This window comes from Selaginella moellendorffii, unplaced genomic scaffold (genome assembly GCF_000143415.4).
Source record: "Selaginella moellendorffii unplaced genomic scaffold, v1.0 SELMOscaffold_43, whole genome shotgun sequence".
In the NCBI taxonomy this organism is placed as follows: domain Eukaryota; kingdom Viridiplantae; phylum Streptophyta; class Lycopodiopsida; order Selaginellales; family Selaginellaceae; genus Selaginella; species Selaginella moellendorffii.
The window spans coordinates 972,833-986,168 of NW_003314304.1; the positions used below are offsets into that span (position 1 = coordinate 972,833).

General features: G+C 51.2%; 1 protein-coding gene, 1 long non-coding RNA gene and 1 other non-coding gene across 3 annotated transcripts; 1 reads left to right on the forward strand and 2 right to left on the reverse strand.

Moving 5' to 3' along the window:
* Positions 1-42: 42 nt before the first annotated feature.
* Positions 43-115, reverse strand: TRNAK-CUU. Its single transcript has one exon. It is a non-coding gene; the product is annotated as a tRNA-Lys (tRNA).
* Positions 116-190: 75 nt separating this feature from the next.
* On the reverse strand, positions 191-4,069 carry LOC9646825 (protein PLASTID MOVEMENT IMPAIRED 1-RELATED 1). The gene is made up of 3 exons (XM_024685046.1): positions 3,856-4,069; positions 1,587-3,770; positions 191-1,529 (listed from the first exon to the last, which is right to left on the reverse strand). The coding sequence occupies exons 2-3, from the start codon at positions 3,599-3,601 to the stop codon at positions 293-295; spliced, it is 3,252 nt and encodes a 1,083-aa protein (XP_024540814.1). The 5' UTR covers positions 3,602-3,770; positions 3,856-4,069; the 3' UTR covers positions 191-292.
* Positions 4,070-10,917: 6,848 nt separating this feature from the next.
* LOC9646827 lies at positions 10,918-11,706 on the forward strand. Its single transcript, XR_002993547.1, has 3 exons — positions 10,918-11,162; positions 11,227-11,379; positions 11,450-11,706. It is a non-coding gene; the product is annotated as an uncharacterized LOC9646827 (long non-coding RNA).
* Positions 11,707-13,336: the final 1,630 nt, after the last annotated feature.

The following is a 13,336-nucleotide window of genomic DNA, read 5'->3' on the forward strand; positions in this document are numbered from 1 at the left end:
CGATGGCGCTAACGACGAGCAAAAAGAGCATTGCTGTGCCTTCGCCGGCCGTGGGGCTCGAACCCACGACCACAAGGTTAAGAGCCTTGCGCTCTACCAGCTGAGCTAGGCCGGCTTTCAAAAACAAATGGAACTTCCAAGCAACAAGAAACCAAGACAGTCTTAAACGGGTTTTGTGACCATGCATTAGTTAGATTAATTTTGTGTTTATAAATTCTAAATATGTTTATAATTTATAGTTTTTTCATTTTAAATCTAATAGAATCCACAGCTTATACAAGTTCGTCATCCATCACCATTTCTTCTTCCCCAGCGAGAGCCTGCTTCCAAACTTGACGTCTGGATTCCGGGTGATGGATGATGTCGCGGCAGCGGCGGCTTTGCTACCCACGCGAGCCGAGATGCTCCACAGAGATTCACCTTTGCCGCTGCTGCTCTTCTTCGCCGGAGCTGGAGCTGGAGCTGGAGTGGGAGCTTGATCGGCGACAGCCGGAGGTGGAACAACACTTCCAGGATTCTTGGAAGTCTTGAGAAGCGGATGCTTGGGACCTCCAGTCTTTCCCATCCCGTGAGCGAGCAGCCACCGCGACCCGGATTGCTGCTGCTTTTGCGTCCCCCAGATCCTCTTTTTGCCGTTGCCACCCTCGATCGAATCACCCGACTTGAGACCCGCCATATGAACTCCAGTGATCTTGAACTGCGATGATGATCCCTGCTGCTGTTGCTGGAGTTCCTCCTCGTCCACCTCGCTGTTGCCTTGGATCGAGACTCTCTTGAACATCTTTGGTCGAGGAGGAACGAGCACTCGCTCCGCCTGGACGAATGCCATCATCGGTGCTCCCACTGGCTCGAAGTTCCTGAGAGGATCACGGAGCTGGACGAGCATGGCGAGCGTGAGTGTGTCACCCATGAGACCACCTTGATCCTGCGAAGAAGAAGAAGAAGAATCCATCACTCTCTTGCCGCTACTGCCGCTGCTGCTGTGATCGTCGCTCGCGTTGGCCATCAAGACGATGTCCGTGGAATGCGCGGCGTGGTGAGCTGCAAGAACAGCCTTGGTCTTGTCCGTCGTCTCGGCCTCGTCGTAAACTCCAGCGTCCAGCCTCATCCACTCGTCGAGCGAGATCGACATGGCCATCAATCCACTCTCACTGCCGTGATCTTGCCCCGGTGCTGCCTCGATCAACCTCAAACTTCCACTCCCGCCACCTTCTAAAAGATTGCTGCTGCTGCCTGGCTCGATCGCGTATGGAGCTTCCTCCTCGGCCATGTCCGACTGGATCTTGAGCCCCTGCATCGCCAGAGCCTCGATCTTCTCCATCGCCACCGGAGCCAGATCTTCCAGCGACATGAAAGTATCATCCGAGCTTCGCGGCCTCGGCGAAGCACCACTTCCACCATATCTCCTCTGATCAAACAAGGCTCCAGAGCTGTTCTTGGCTACTTCTAGTCCACCACTTCCACCATGCCCATACTCGAGAGCTAGCCTGTTACTACCACTGCCTTGTCCACCACCAAGAGCTGGATACCTGCGAAATCAAACGTGAATGAGTAAAACCATCAACCATGCATCGTCGAAATCGCACCTTGGAGCTCCTTCCAGTGAAGCTTGACCCTCCATAGCTATCTGGTATATGTTCTTGCCGGTTATATCCTCGAGAGGCATCGTTTCCATGACTTGGAGCGCCATGTTTTCGGATCCACCGGCTGCGAGGCTGCGAAAGATATCCAAAACACCCGATCCCATCTCCGCAGGCACCACCACTGGCTTGGAGACCTGGAGAACGAGCCGGCCATCGTTCCTTCCTCCCTGGAAATGGATCGGATTCATCGTTCGCAGCGAGCCACCGTCGCGAGTTGGAATCATGGAGCCGAGTCCGTCCGCGAGACATGGAGGCTCGGATGGTATCACCGCCAGAGCGCTGGCTGCCGAGAAATCCCCCGCGTGCTTTGGAGGAGATCTCTGGAAAGCTCGCTCGTTGAGACCCCACTCTTGCATGAGAGCCTCGGCCTCGGCGTCCTCGAGAAGCTTTGCTCGAGCTTTGCTCCTCGCTGCCTGTGCTGCCTTCTGGAGCTCCATCTCCGCCGCGTCCATGAAGGCCGAGAGATCGTCGTCTTCTTCGCTGCCCCAGCTTCCAACCTGGATTTGCTGCTGCTGCTGCTGCTGCTGCTGCTCGATCGCTGGTCGAGAGTAAGGCACAAGAACAGTAGAAGTCTCTTCCTCCGCCACGATTCCTCCACCTCCAAAGTTCCTCCCGAGCAGAGCTTGCTCCTCCTCGAACTGCCGCAGCAGCAATCCCCGCGGCGAGCAGCTGTAAATCTCTCCCTCGTCGTCCGAGCTCGTTCCCAGCATGTGTAAGAACTTCTCGGCCTCGTCGTCCAGCTCGCCACCCTCGCTCTCGGGATGAAAGCTCCGGTCCTCCTCGAAGAAACTCTCCTCCACTCGACGAGACGACTCCTCCACGCCTTGATCCACCACGGAGAAGTCCGCCTCGCCGTCATCCTCGTCTCGATCATCCGACTGCTCCATACTAAACTCTTTGAGCTCCTGTTCTTGCTGCCTCCCAGGAGTATCCGGCGCCAGCAGCCCCGAGCTGGAGCTCATCGTCATGGCTGTCCCGGTGTCCTCCTCCTCCTCCGGATCATCGTCGTCAAGGTTTAGATTCTCCACGTCGATCGAGTACTCGGGCTCCGACTGCGCGGGAGAAGCTCCGCCACCTTTCTGCTGCTGCTTCCTCACACCGGAGAGAGCGATCACACCTTGCGGCGAGCTCGGCAAGCTGCTAAAGGACCTCACCAGCCTTGAATCCGGCGGAGAGTGCGAGCTGAACTTCCCGGTAGTAGCAGCATCCGTGGACGATGGAACAGGGTCACCACTCTCATCCATCTCATACCCGAAAGTCACCACCAAAATCCCACCTTTGGCCCTCCCGGAGAGCTTGAAGCTCGTGTTCCAGCTGCTCTTCTTCCCCGATCCCCGAGCGGAGCTATCGTCCGGGAGGATCCGGCTGAGATCGAGCCTGTGCTTGCCGAGCTCGAGCTCGCTAGCATCAGGAGCCACGACCGAGAGAGTGAAGGTCTTGGACGTGTAGCGAACGCCACCGCTGGAGCTGGAGCTGCCATAGACGGCGCACTTGATCCGGAGAGCCTCCTCGAAATCGGCACAGCCTTTGAAAACCAGGGAAGGCACTGTTCTTGCCTCGCTCTCCTTGTGCTTGAGCCGGACCTGGAGACGAAGGCCCTCCAGCGATGTTGGGAGCTTGCTAATCCCGTGGACGTGGGCAACGAACTCGCAACCAAACCTCGTCTGGCCGATGTGCGCCAGAGCTCGCAGCGGCTTCCAGTCCCAGAGGCTGCCGCCCTTCTTCTTGCGCTGGTGGGCGATTGGGAGCTGCTGCGTCACTGCCGCCGCTGGCACAGACCCCTGATCGCTCAAGAAATCGGGAAGATCGGCCCCGTCCGAGTGCCATGTTAGCAGCGCTCGATCTTGCGGCTCCTTCCTGCTGCCCTTGGCCTTGTAGAGCGCCTGGCTGAGCGCCTCGAGCTCGCGGAGCAGCTGCCCTCCAGCGTCTGCCCGAGAGGATGGAACCGACCCGACCATGTGTGATCTCACCCGTGCAGCCGATTTCTCGCTCGCAGATCCAGTTGGGCAGGGGGAGCGGCGGCCGGGGAGCGAACCCAAGTCGTCAAAATCGGATTTTGGCGCTCAGGGCGGCCGGATCGGGTGCTCGCGCGGAGAGGGGAAGAACGGTATGATGCATGGCATAAATCTTGGCGAAGAACATGCAAGAAAAGGGGGTAAAGGATGAAACTTTTAGAACAAAGTGGATGATCTTTGCAAGGAGAAAGTCGTACCTGGAGTGGCTTCTTCTTCTTCCTCTCGCCTGGCGCGCCCTGGAAAATGGAGAACAGCGCACGCCACTGGCGATGGTGTTTTTAGGGCGGTGAAAAACGAGCAACAGCAACAGCAAAGGGTTTTTATGTTGGTTTTACGGCGCCATTTTTCCCTCTCCGTGCTCTGCCAAAGTTCTTGTCTCTCAATTCAAACACTTGCTCTCATGATTCTCGAGAAAGCTTTGGATCAATCAATCAGTCGCTCAATCAATCAACGTGATCCATGGATTATCAACGCTATACACTTCATTGTTTTTGCATTGCTGGGTTTCTTTTGCGTTGTTGGATTGTGATCTTCCACCGAGGCATGCAAAAGAAACCATTCCGAGTTGGTTGGGATCTCCCGGCTGGAATTGCCATATACAAATCAGTGCTCGTTCGAAAGAGCTTGGAGGGAGCGGCAAAGCGGCAAAGCTCGCGCGAAATTCTATGCAACTTTCGCCTCGATGGTGGTGAAAACTTTGGCTTTAGCCTGGAGCTCCCCGATCGATTGCCGGAATTGTTGGATGCAGTAAACTTCCGAGGTTGGTAAACTAGTGTGTTGTCAAATGCATCCAACAAACTCAAATAGATCCAAGAAACTTTGCCGCCTCCAGAGCAAAACGATGGCGACGTGTTCCAACAAATAGTATATTCGATTAGGGTAAGAAAAAAGGGATTCGAACCCGCGCAACGGAAAAGGGCATATTCGATTAGGGCATGAGCGCGCAAGAGAAGAAGGGGCCTCGCTTGCGCACAGCATCGCGCGCCGCCGGCGCGTGGAATGCAATTGCCGTCGCTGGTCCGCGCCATTCGCTCCTGCGACGATCTCCAGCTCGCCCGCCGCCTCCACTCGCGGATCTTGGACCTCCGCTACCGCCCCCACTTCGTCTTCCTCGCCAATCTGCTGATGCAAGCGTATGGCAAGTGCGGCAGCGCCCATGAATCGCGTCGGGTTTTCCATACCATCGATTCGCTCGCGCGCCCCAATCTCTTCTCCTGGACAATCCTCCTCACAGCAAATGCCCAGAACGGGGATCTCGCGGCCGCCAAGGAGGTGTTTGACAAGATGCCCCACAGGGACGTGGTGACGTGGACGGCCCTCATTGGCGCCTGCGCTCGGGCCTGCCACGTGGTGGAGGCCGAGTCGCTGCTCTCCAGGATCCCTGCCACGGATGCGATCGCGTGGAGCAGCATGATCGTGGCATATTCCCTGGCCGGGGATATTCCTCTAGCGAGGAATCTCTTCGAGAGCTTGGGCCAGGAGCGCGACGTGGTGGCCGAGACGGCGATGCTCCACGCATATGCCCTCGCGGGGTATCTGCGCGAGGCTCGCGAGCTGTTCGATTCCATGGCCGCCAAGAACGAGATCTCCTGGAGCGCGATGCTGGGGGGTCTCGCGGATCGAAGCTTGATGGACGAGGCGGCGGCGCTGCTGGATCGAATGCCGCAGCACGACCTAGTCTGCTGGACCGCGATGCTGCTGGGCTATGCCCGGAAAGGGGATTTGGATCGCGCGAAGGCGCTGTTTGATCACATCCCGGAGCGCGATCTCGTGTGTTGGACGGCGATGGTGGAGGCGGCGGCGGGCAGGGTCGAGCTCGAGATCGCGGCGGCGGTGTTTGATCGAATGCCCGCGAGGAATGTGGTGTCGTGGACGGCGATAGTGGCGGCGCTGGGGCAGGAGCTCCGAGTGGACGATGCCCGGTTGCTCTTCGATGCGATGCCCGAGCACGACACGATCTCGCGCAACGCGATGCTGTTTGGATTGGGGAAGATGGGGCGAGTGGAGGAATCCAAGGCTATGTTCGATGCGATGAGCGATCGAAGCATGGTTTCCTGGACGGCGATGCTGGCGATCTTTGGGCGGATGGGGCAGCTCGATCGGGCAGAGGGAGTGTTTGATCGAATGCCCAAGAGGGATGTGGTGTCTTGGACAGCGCTGGTGACGCTCTACATCCAAGACGGGCAAATGGAGGCCGCCAAAGCTGCGTATGATCGAATGCCACAGGCTGACATTGTGCCGTGGAATGCCATGCTCCAGGCCAAGATCCACTTTGATGGGTTTGGACATGCAAAGTGGCTGTTTGATAGAATGCCGCAGTGGGATTCCATCTCGTGCATGGCCCTTGTCGGCCTTCTCAATCTTAAAAAGCTACTAACACCCCTTCAATAATATGAACTTATTTTGTTGATTAACCTAAAGAATATATTTAGAATAGCTAGGATATTCCCAAACCTAATGTTCCTTTTCTATAAACAAATGAATGAATTAAAATTAATTAACTTAGCTATCTCTAGCTCGATTAAGTGATATTTCGTTGATCTTAAAGCTTCGTGTCTTGGTGGTCGCTGCCTTAAAGAATCCCAATCGATCGACACGGAGTTTGGAGCGATTTCGTGGCAGGGAATCTCGATCGTTTCAGAGGGAAGGCAAAAAATTGGTTTTTCAGTGTCTAGCTTAGAGAAAGAAGGAAAAATGGGTCGTTTCTTCGGTAGAAGCTCACGACTTTTGGAAGAAGAAAAATGCCTCAAAGAACAAATGCGAAGGAGGTAAGCGAGTTTGAGAAATTTTTCTTCCTTGCGAGAGAGATTTAAAGATCAATTTATTTTTTAATTTCTTCGCAGCTTTTCTGGCCCCGACAAGTTCTTCGCAAGCTGCCCGGGTCGGACGCGTTCAATGACGAAGACGACGACCACGACGACATGCAAAGCAGCGGCGATGGCAACTTGTCACGAATATAATGCTAAACTTTCCATAAACTTTTGCTCGTGTTCTTCCTCAGATTCGAGTGAGCATGAGGTTGGGCTCAAGCCTGCGAAGTTTGCCCCCGATGTATCCAACGACAGGTCTCGAGAAAAATCTAAATATGGATCTTTAGTACTTTTTATTTTGTCTTTCAAGCAAACACTGTGGTTCCTGCGCGAGGACGCTGTGGACACAGCTTGTCGACACTCTAGACTACCAGTACGTCTCTCAAAATTCGATTTTGCGAGGAGCTCTTGCTTAGCAGTCGCGAAATCTTTGTCCAGGATATGGAAGATCTGGGAAGTCTCCAGACCCGATTTTGATCTTCGAAAGTGATCCACCCGTGCATATGTACGTGATCGGGTAAGCGAAACTCGAGAGAGTTTTTTTTTTTCGAGAGTTTAAACCAAACTCTCGAGAACTCAAGAGTTTTTCGGTGGTTTTCGTTCCTTTGAATGCCGGCAACGTCCTGGGAGCCGCCGACAACATCCCCGTCGCAAAGTGGGAGTCGCTCATCCGCAAGACTCTCAATGGCGCCGCTGTTCATCCCGGCGACGAAACTTTCTCCTCGCTGCTCTCATCATTGTCATCATCATCGGAAGAACAATCTCGCCAGGGCGGTGCATCGCCAACGATTTGTTCTTCCGAAACTGGAGGAGGAGTATTCCACCGGAGGAGCCGGAGTGCCCCGGACCAAAACTTTCTCAACACCTGGACCCCGAGCATCCCGCGCTCTAGCTCCGACGCTACCATCAAGCTCGCGGATTTGCCATGTCCAAGCCCCCGGCCATCTCGGCTTGTCTCTCGGACAACACGACGATGGCTTCTCCCGGAAACTCGGAGAACTCGTGAGCAAACAAATGGTGGGAGTGTATGTCATCATCTGGATCCGCAAGAACCTTTGCAGGCACGTCCACGGCCTCAAATTTTGCTGCGTTGGCTGTGGGATACTGTGGAAACAAGGTAAGTTTTTCCAGCTTTCTTTGACGATCTTCTGGATTTTTGGTTTTTGACCTTGCGGGGATTGTCTTCTCTACTCAGGGCTCCATTGCTGTCAGTATGTTGCTCCACCAGACGAGTTTTGCTTCGTTTGCACACATTTGATGTCGGGTGACAGGGAAGGTGACGAGCTGTGACGGAATGCCAACGTTGCAGAGATTCTCTGGCGGACAGCATTTAATTGATTTAGCAAGCTTGCTATGGTGTGCAATTTGTAAAAGGGTAAAAAATATAGTGGTATATTTCACTCACAATATAGTGTTTATGTGGCATTTTTTTTATTGGTTCAGCATTAAATGTTAATCCCATTGCAATGGATGCTCTATTCAATAGGTGGATGATATTATGCGATAAGTGGATGATATCTCCATAATATGAACATTGCACTACACATACCTTTGTGCATAGATGCCATATAATTTCATGTTTCATCAAATTTAAGCTTTCAGCCTAATGTCAATTTATAATAAGAAGAAAATAGATTGTTGTTTAGCAACAAAGAGGTTTAATTAGATATGCCATTTTTTTTCTACTTTAAAGAGAGAAAGGGTATAAAGCATATACTTAAGTATATTCTAGACATTCTCTGATTAGGTCTTAGGGTTTAAAAGGCGTTTTGGTTTGCTAGTGATTGGTTTTAAATGTTTTTGTGGGTTCTTTCTTAGATTTGCTTTAAATTTGTGTCATTGAAACCTTTTCTTCCAGATTTACTGGAAGATGTGGAGGAAGAGGAGGAGGATGGCCTTCCATTCAATTTTAATGATTTGGATTATGGTTCAGGTGTGGATAATGATAATGATACTCTCCCACCATCATCATGTTCTTTGCTTTAACAATATATCAACATAGTATTAATTAGGCAATAAAATTATTTAAATGTCAAACAACTCCAGATTAAACAGATCAAATTTAAGTAACATATACATATATGTGTGTTTGATAGTATATGTGCATTAAATGTAAACAAAAACTATTGCATGTATTGATCATGAAATCACAACACATGGCCCAGACACTAGGAAAAGATCTTGGAGCATGGGATGTCCTGGAGTTCAAAGCTTGGAGGGAGTTGAGCACGAAGCTTTTAAGAGCACAAAAGAACTTTTGATTGGAACATAGAGATTTGGAGCATGGAGTATGGCTTGGAGGTAGGAGTAGGCAGGCTCAAGGCCCTTGAGGATCCTTATAGTGGCTAGTGGCTGATGCATTCTCCTGCTCTGCAGCCTTCTTAGATTCAGTGAGTGTTGAGTCTCCAACGTTTGTTTACTTGTAGATCAAATTGAAGTGTTGGTCTAATCCTTAGTTCACTTGCAGCTTGCAGTGTTTTTCAAATCCACTAATCTGACAAGAGCTTATAGCTGCATGGAGGGTGGTTTTACTTGATGATGGTCCATTGAATGCCTGGGCAATGGATCTGTTGGATGCACTCTAGTCACACATGGCATGGGCAAGCTTATCATTCCATTTATTAGCTTGGCCCATTTGTTTTTCATTTCTTTTTTGTTAGGTCTAATGATATTCTTTGAGAGTATTCAGCAGAGGTATCAAGAAAGATAGAAGTTAATATGTGTATAGTCTTCCTCAAGGAAGCTGAGTACACAGATTACAAGACATATTGCATTACTAAGATTTTTGTAGTAGAGATTGATTATCAAGTTATGCTTTTCCATTTTTACTCAAGGAGTTTGGGCAACTTGTAATCAACAGCCCAGTGTTTGCTAAGCAATTTCTAGGTAGTGCATGCTATAACCACAGAGCCATGAAAGCCATGAAGAATAAAATAGACCGTCTCATTGGAAACCAACCGAGAATCCTTTGACGCACGGGGCAAAGAAAGATGCGAATCATCGCACTGTCCACGTGGACGGCATCCAGGGGGACATGGATCTAGATTAGGCCACTCACGCCAGGAGCAGCTACTGGCCGAATCGATACCTCTCCAACATGATTGTTTACATGTATGGCAAATGCGGGAGCTTGGGCGATGCCGAGGCCAATGTCTTCTCCTCCGTTACACCCGTGGAGATCTCCAACCTCGACATCTCCTCGGGCGAGGCCTGCGCGGCCTTCTTCTTCCGCAGGATACCACACACGGACATTGTCTTGTGGAATTTGATCCTCCAGGCCTTCGCCCAGCGGGAGATTTTCAAGAGAATGCCGTGCTCGAGCATCTTCTACTTCACTACTATCGTCTCCGGATTCGCCCAGGTGGGATCCCTCGACCACGCGATGCGAGCGTTCCATTTCATCCCCGAGAAGAGCGCTGTCTCGTGGAATGCTGTCTCGCAGATCGGCCAGCACCACACCGCCTTCGATCACTCCCCCGATAGAAACGATCTGACTTGGACCTTTTGGATAGCCGGATATGCCCAGAATGGGCATATGGAGCAGGACGTAGTGATGTTTGCTTTGGTGCTTTCGATAAATCTAATCTCTTGCAATATAATGCTTGTTGGTTTTGGTAATAACGATTTCTTATCACAAGCTGTAGATCTCTTTTCTAGAATGCCTTGTATAGATTCTTATTCATGGGGTAGTTTAGTCTCAAAATATGCCCGCAATGGGTATCTGGAAGACATGTTAGAGAGCTTTAACACCGAAGATCCAAACACACTTATAGGCGCGTACTCGCAAAAGGAAGCCTCAAATGGGCATTTTGACACCTCTCTTTGAAAGAATGCCAGGGAGAAGCACCGTGACTTACACCGACCTGTCGTCGAACCGGAGCATGGAATTGTGGCGGCCTTTTCCTACAGTGGATTGGGGCTTTACCACAGAATGGAGGTTCCCGACGAGGTAACTCTGATGGCCGTGCTCATCACTTGTAGCAACTCGGGCACGATGAAACGAGTCACTCGATCGTGATAAGCTTTGGCGAGTTCCTGGAGTGGAAAACTCCAAGTTCGCGCTTGCCGACGTCGAGCACGAGAGGAAGCAGCAGCTTGGCATTGTTCCCGTATCGTTCCAGCGGCGGGTCGACGATGAAGAACGCGTCCGGGATCGATCACACAGATGGTGGTGATGATGATGAACTCCTCGACCTCGCCAGTTCCTCCAGCTTCGTATCACGCAGCTCATTTCCATCTCCAAAAGCGCATCACGGACAACATCACCAGCAACAGCAAAGGCTCCCGAGTTCCATCACGGCTCCTCCGCCTCCACTCCCTCGAGCCATTCCAGCCCCACCGTGCTGCTGGCGCCGTGTCTCCACCAGCTCTTCAGCTACGAGTCGCCATCGCAGTTCTTCAAGGTGGTGGACAACAAGAGTACGAGCTCCTCAAAGTCGGGTGGCGGAATTAAGGCGCTGCATCCAGGACATCTGCAAGCTCCATTTCCAGCAGCAGCACTACTCGGTTGTGACAATCAACGGCGCAACCATACTGGACGAGCTCGTGAGGAACTAACTAGCCAGGCCGAATCATCCAGGAAACTAATGGTAAGCTCACTTTTGCTATCGTTTTTTCTTTCTTTTTTTCTGTTCATGACTACCGTGCTGGGTTCTGGGGAGTGAGTGGGAGGGCCGTGCATCGGGATAATTCCTGTAAGATCACCATTTATATGATCCTGCTATCGTTTCTTGACCAGGTTCTTTTTGCTTTTTGCAGCCATGCATTGAGGAGTTCAAGCACCCGGGAAACTGCGCGGGTGGCAAAACCGTCAGTGGCCGAGAGTTACACCAGCAGGATCTCCAGGTTATCCAAGCGCGGCTACACAATCGACATCGATGGTGCGGTGGTACCGGGAAAGCTCGCTCCCTCGTAAGTTCTCTACTCTTCGATTTGCTTGCTCTCTTGTCTCATCACTTTTCTTCTGCACTGCTTCTTCCAGGATCGAGAAGCGAGGTGTCGGCTTTGGAATGTTTCTCCTGTCCCGGGGATTGACATTGAGACAACGAGGGTTTTTCTGACTTCTAACGCGTACATAGACTTTGAGTTCCAGCGAGTCCTTTCAGCGACAGGTGAGAGCTTGTTCCATGCGATCAAAACAGGAAGTACTAACTTACAGCAGAACGGGTGAATATTCGTCTGTACTAATCCCGCGGTGACAAAAGAAAGTTTGAATGTACCATTCTACATGTTTCCATATCTACACTTGCCTTCGTCCATTTTTTTTACCTTTCCTGGCTCTTTTGCCGCTCAGTTCTTTCCTTCTTCATGCTCATAAATGTCCGCAGCTTGTCCAGTGGTGGTAATTGTCCCTCCATATCTCATTTTGTTCTTGCCACTCAGCTTTTTTTTTTGCTTGATCGTGCTCATACATGTCCGCAGCTTCTCCCCGAATTTACAACTCACGGTGTCTTTTCTCCTCATTTACATCGATATCTAGCCTTTGTCCATGTTGTTTCCTACTCAGTTCGTTTCTTCTTCGCGCTTGTCCAGTGTTCCCTCATTGACATGCTTCTGTCCATTTCTAAGCTTGATCTAAGTTTGATCTCGACCATATCTGTCATGTGTTTCTCCAGCATTGTTTTGTTTTTGTTCATGCTCGCCCGGCATTCTTGTAAAATTGCCTTCAACCTCTCTTCCTTGTCTTGTCAAGCTACTCCTCTTCAAAAGAAATCCTGTCTTTGTTTTGTGTCTCTTCACTACATCTGTTATCTGTTATATGATGTGTGTTTCTTCGGTTGGTTTTTGCAGCTAGCTAACTGTAAAGAAAAGTGTAAGTATGAAGGAGAAAGCTTTCACAAACCTGGATCAGGTGGGAAGCACACTCTTGCTCATGACTTGTGCTCTAGATCCGCAATTAGCTTCACCTTTTTCTCGTAGTTGCTCTTGTGATTGAAATAGCTTGCGTTCAAGATCCGGACGACAGAGTGAGTGGAGTCTAGCGTCTGATCTCCTTGGCTCTTTTGAATCTTAAACTCGTCCCGGTAGCGGGTGATGTGGTAGAGTGCCCGCAACTCCAGCCACAGCTCCAACTTTGTCACACCAATTTCAAGCTCGGGATCATCTGAGCAGCGGCGGAGGCGGAAGCGGCGAGGACTCACTCCGCTGTTGTTGTCCGGGAAATTCTCGGGGTCGAGAGAGTGGAGAAGAAGCTTCTTCCAGCTGAGCAGGTTTCTGCGCCTTTCCAATAGCTCTGCCGAGATTTGAGCTCCCAATTCGTGTGGTGCCCGCTTCTTCTCGTTGCACACCTCTGCTGCCTGCTTCTTGCTGGACATGGCTGTTCCCCGCCAGTTCTTCTCGAACACTGCCTCGTAAAGCATGTAGAGATCGGAGAGGAGATCCATCTCCAAGTCCACTTCCAGCTGCGCTAGCCGGACTTGCAACTCTAACGGCAGTGGATCTAACAACATGTTATATCCCTCCTTAGTGTTTTCTGCAAATCTCACCTTTTTCTTCTTTGCACCAACCGAGACTGGACATGATTGCCGGAAGCAGGATCTCTTGGTCATGTTCTTCTCCACTTCTCCTGCCACTAGAAGATTCTGCTGCTGGATTGGCACCACGATTTCTCGTACAACTTCATCCTTGTTGCTTGGGCAATCATGATCATACTGGACTTCTCCTGCCATCATCGTTGCAGCCCCTTCCTTCTTGCTTGGCTGATCATGGCGGGTGCTTGGCTGATCATGGTGCCGGGGATCCCTTCCACTCCCTGGAAGCGTCACCTCTGCTTCTTCCTTCTTGCTCGGCTGGTCATGAAGCGTGACATCGGACAAGAGGCTCTTCAACCCTGGACACAGCTTGTTGTTGACGATCACCAGTGTCTCTG

Coding starts and splice junctions, on each gene's coding strand:
- LOC9646825 (XM_024685046.1), bottom strand. CDS start 3,601: ATGGTCGGGTCGGTTCCATCCTCTCGGGCAGACGCTGGAGGGCAGCTG. Junction 1,530..1,586: donor TCACTGGAAGGAGCTCCAAG/GTGCGATTTCGA, acceptor TTGATTTCGCAG/GTATCCAGCTCTTGGTGGTG.